Source organism: Perognathus longimembris, chromosome 24 (genome assembly GCF_023159225.1).
Source record: "Perognathus longimembris pacificus isolate PPM17 chromosome 24, ASM2315922v1, whole genome shotgun sequence".
Taxonomy (NCBI): domain Eukaryota; kingdom Metazoa; phylum Chordata; class Mammalia; order Rodentia; family Heteromyidae; genus Perognathus; species Perognathus longimembris.
The window spans coordinates 2,071,196-2,076,266 of NC_063184.1; the positions used below are offsets into that span (position 1 = coordinate 2,071,196).

Here is a 5,071-nt window from a genome sequence, read left to right on the forward strand (position 1 = left end):
TTATCCCATCTCCCACCTCAGGGAGTGCATCCTTCCCAGGCCCTTCCCATCACCAGGAGCCTTACAGAGCCCCCTCGATGGCTTTGATTCCCCAGACTCCCTCTAGTCAATGCAGACACTCAGCACCCAGAGGCTGGCACCAGTGGCCTACACTCAGGAGGCTGAGGTCTGAGGATCGCAGTTCAAAGCCAACCTGGGCAGGAAAGTCTGTGAGACTCTGCAATCAACTATCCCAAGGAAAGCTGGACATGGAGGTGTGATTGGCACTGAGCAAATAAAGCTCAGGCACACACATCACCCAGGCCCCAAGTTAAAGTCCACGAACCAGGTGGCCTCCATGTCTTTCCCCCGGTGTGCCCTGCTGTGGTCCCGGCTCCCGGTGGGGCAACGGGCGGGCCAGCGGGCGGCCGCGTGCTCTGCCCTGGGCGTCCACGTTGGACCCTTTCGTTGGCCTCTGGGGCGGGTTCCTGCCCTCGCCGCCTCCTCGGCGTCGGGTGGTTCCAAAGCCCCAAACACGTCCTTGTTTGTGCCCCTGACTGTGAAACCACAAGGCCCCAGTGCGGATGGCGACGTCGGGGCCGAGCTGACCAGGCCTCTGGACAAGAGTGAGTGCCGGAGCCACCGCGGTCGAGGTGGTGTCGGGTACAGTGGGCCTATGAAGTAAAGAAGATCTTAGACAAGTTTTATAAAAGGAAAGAAATTCAAAAACTGGGTGTTGATTATGGACTGGATGCTCGTCTTTTTCACCAAGCTTTCATCAGCTTCAGAAATTACATTATGCAGTCTCATTCCCTGGATGTGGACATTCACATTGTTTTGAATGACATTTGCTTCAGTGCAGCCCACGTGGATGACTTATTTCCATTTTTCTTGAGACATGCCAAACAAATATTTCCTGTGTTGGAGTGTAAGGATGATCTACGTAAAATCAGTGACTTAAGATTACAACCTAACTGGTACCCAGAAGCCAGAGCCATACGTCGGAAGATAGTATTTCATTCGGGTCCCACAAGCAGTGGAAAGACTTACCATGCGATCCAGAAATACTCGTCAGCCAAGTCTGGAGTATATTGCGGCCCTTTAAAATTACTGGCCCATGAGATCTTCGAAAAGAGTAATACTGCTGGCATATCATGTGACTTGGTGACAGGCGAAGAGCGTGTGGCAGTGGAGGCTGATGGCAGACAAGCTGCCCATGTTTCCTGTACTGTTGAGATGTGCAGCGTTACTACACCTTATGAAGTGGCTGTAATAGATGAAATTCAGATGATTAGAGATCCAGCCAGAGGATGGGCCTGGACCAGAGCGCTCCTAGGACTCTGTGCTGAAGAGGTTCATTTGTGTGGGGAATCTGCTGCTATCGACCTGGTCACTGAGCTGCTGTATACAACCGGGGAGGGGGTGGAGGTTCAAAGATTGAGAGGCTAACTCCCATCTCTGTTCTGGACCATGCACTGGAATCTTTAGATAACCTTCGGCCTGGAGACTGCATTGTCTGTTTTAGCAAAAATGATATTTATTCTGTGAGTCGACAGATTGAAATTCGAGGGTTGGAATCAGCTGTTATATATGGCAGTCTCCCACCTGGGACCAAACTTGCTCAAGCAAAAAAATTTAATGATCCTAATGATCCATGCAAAATCCTGGTTGCCACAGATGCAATTGGCATGGGGCTTAATCTGAGCATAAGAAGAATCATATTTTACTCCCTTATAAAGCCCAGTATCAATGAAAAGGGAGAGAAAGAAATAGAACCAATCACTACCTCACAAGCTCTGCAGATTGCTGGCAGAGCTGGGAGGTTCAGCTCGCAGTTTAAAAAAGGAGAAGTGACAACAATGAATCAAGAAGACCTCATTTTATTAAAGGAAATTTTGAATAGGCCTGTGGATCCAATAAAGGCAGCCGGTCTTCATCCAACTGCTGAGCAGATTGAAATGTTTGCCTACCATCTCCCTGCTACAACACTTTCTAATCTCATTGATATTTTTGTAGACTTTTCACAAGTTGATGGACACTACTTTGTCTGCAGTATGGATGATTTTAAATTTTCTGCAGAGTTGATCCAGCATATTCCATTAAGTCTGCGAGTGAGGTATGTGTTCTGCACAGCTCCTATCAACAAGAAGCAGCCTTTTGTCTGTTCTTCATTGTTACAGTTTGCCAGGCAGTTTAGCAGAAATCAACCACTGACCTTTGCGTGGTTACGTCGATACATCAAATGGCCTTTACTTCCACCTAAAAATACTAAGGACCTTATGGATCTTGAAGCTGTCCATGATGTCTTGGATCTTTACCTGTGGCTAAGCTACCGATTTATGGATATGTTTCCAGATGCCAGCATTATTCGCAACCTCCAGAAAGAACTAGATGAGATTATCCAAGATGGTGTGCATAACATCACCAAACTGATTAAATCTCTGAGTCCCGGAAGCTATTGAATTTGGAGGGCTTGTCGGGAACCTTGAGAAGCCAATCAAGAAGATTACGTAGTGCCAAAACCACAGAAGGCAAAGATGCTGAGCCTCCCAGCCCCAATGTCAGCAAGCTTTCCCTGGCTTCCAGACTAGTACAGCAAGGACTCATCACTCCCGACATACTGAAGCAGCTTGAGAAAGAGTGGCTGACTCAGCAAACTAAGCAGAACAGAGAAATAACTGAGACTGGACTGATCTCCAAAGGGTTAAGAAGGAAGAAGAAGGAACCCAATTCTGAATAGGCTTTTTGTCTTTTAGTTTTTACAAATAAAAAAACTTTAAAATCTTTTTGCTCATATGAATCACTGCCTGCTATAGTATTGTGATCTTTTTATGCTGGATTTTTTTTTGCACAGAAAAATGAACCTTTAAGGATGACTAAATTTGAGCTGGACACCAGTGGCTCTCACCTACGATCCTAGCTACTTTGAAGGCCAAGATGTGAGGATCATGGCTTGAAGCTAGCCTGGGCAGACAAACCTGTAACACTTTTATTTCTAAATAACCAGTAAAAAGCTGGAAATGGAGGTTTGGTTCAAGTGGTACAGCTCCAGTTATATCAAAAAAGCCAAATGAGCGTAAGGCCCTGGGTTCAAGCCCAGTATACATTTGGAAAAATGTGACTAAACTACTCTTCTAACATTTAAAAGATACTGCAAGAAAAAGATAAAGGCACTGGTGGTTCATGCCTGTAATCCAAGCTACTCCAGCTGAGATCTGAAGATCGTGGTTTGAAGCCAGCCCAGGCAGGCTTCAAAGAAAAGTCCAGGAGACTGTTATCTCCAATAAACTATCAAAAGGCTGAAAGTGGAGCTGTGGCTCAAGTGGTAGAATGCTAATCTTAAGCAAAAAAAGCTCAGAAACAGTGCTCAGGTCCTAAGTTCAAGCTCTAGGACTGGCACCACAAAAATAAAAAAGGAATCTAAGGACCAGAGACCAGAAGAAATCACCCATTATACTAATGTGCTCTAGCAAACATTCTTCTCATCAAGGAAAAAATAAATTAAAAAATATTTTTAAAAGATAAAAAAATAAAAAATAAAAAAATAAAGTCCACGAACCAGAAACAAAACAGAAAAAAGAAGGAAGAGAGGGAGGGAGGGAGGGAGGGAAGAAAAAAAGAAGGAAGAAGAATAGCAAGTAAGCAAGCAAGACAGACAAATCCGAAGTTCATCTTTGTTAACTCTACTTCCCTTTTCTTTCTTCCTAAATCTAAACCATCACTGAATAATAACTTTTTTACATCTTTTTTTTTTTTTGGCCATTCCTGGGCCTTGAACTCAGGGCCTGAGCACTGTCCCTGGCTTCCTTTTGCTCAAGGCTAGCACTCTACCACTTGAGCCACAGCGCCACCTCTAGCTGTTTTCTATATATGTGGTGCTGGGGAATCGAACCCAGGGTTTCATGTATACGAGACAAGCATTCTTGCCACTAGGCCATATTCCCAACCCCTCTTTTTCTATCTTTACCATCTCAACTATTCAACTCCTGTATCTATGCTGCTTATATCAATTAGAACAATCTCTTCACTAGTTTTCCTCCCTCCAATCCATTCCTTACTATTTTTTACCATGAGTATTACCTTACTTTAATGAAGTTTGTTTGGTAAGCATGTTTGCACCTACTAAATTGCAAGGTTTTGCAAGTCAGTGACTGTCTCATAAATTTACAAATCTCCACAGTTCCTAAATGGTGCTTTGGAGAGGAGAAAGGAGAGGCCCTAGGGCACAGTGGTTAGACACAGAGAAAATTACGAAAATAAATGCTAGCCAGGAATATCTGCCATGGCCCAAGTGGTAGAGTGCTAGCCTTGAGCAAAAATAGAGCTCAGGAGCCAGGCAAAGATGGCTCAACCCTGTAATCCTAGCTACTCAGACAGATCACCAAAGTGAGACTGTAGGTCAAGTGGTAGAGTGATAGCCTTGAGCAAAAAATCCTGAGGGACAGTGCCCAGGCACTGAGTTCAAGCCCCAGGGTGGGCATACACACACACACACACACACACACACACACACACACACACACACACACACACACACACGAGAGAGAGAGAGAGAGAGAGAGAGAGAGAGAGAGGAATTTGGCTATGTTCTAATGAACATATGATAATTACAGAAAATAACTTGGAATACTTTTGTAAATGGGAGAAAATAATTAGCATATAATTTCTTATTACAAATTTATTGTCAATGGAAACCTTTCTAATGGAACCTTGTATACGTCATCCTACCACCCTCATCGGGGCTCTCTGGCTTCTACTGAGTTTAACAAAGTCTTGTGGTGTAGATATTTCATAGACATAGAAACTGAGTCTCTAGAAGGCTAGGAAGCTTTCCCAGGGCCACGCTGTAAATCAATGACAGCGCAGAACTTGGAACCAGAACTCAGGTCCATAGTGATCCCCATTTCATCAACCCTTGTATTGATCTTCTTTCCTCCTCCTCCTCCTCCTCCTCCTCCTCCTCCTCCTCCTCCTCCTCCTCCTCCTCCTCCTCCTCTTCCTCCTCCTCCTCCTCCTCTTCCTTCTGCATCTGTACTACGTTTCCATCACCTCCTCCCTTACTTGTTTTGCTTAAGGTGTTTTTTTGTTTTGT

General features: G+C 44.7%; 1 protein-coding gene across 1 annotated transcript; it reads left to right on the top strand.

Annotated features, from left to right (window-relative positions):
• Window positions 1–337: 337 nt before the first annotated feature.
• Window positions 338–2,854, top strand: LOC125341625 (ATP-dependent RNA helicase SUPV3L1, mitochondrial-like). Its single transcript, XM_048333678.1, is given in 4 exon segments — window positions 338–611; window positions 662–1,411; window positions 1,414–2,415; window positions 2,418–2,854. Coding segments are annotated over 4 exon segments (2,328 nt in total). The 3' UTR covers window positions 2,720–2,854.
• The last annotated feature ends 2,217 nt before the right edge of the window (window positions 2,855–5,071 follow it).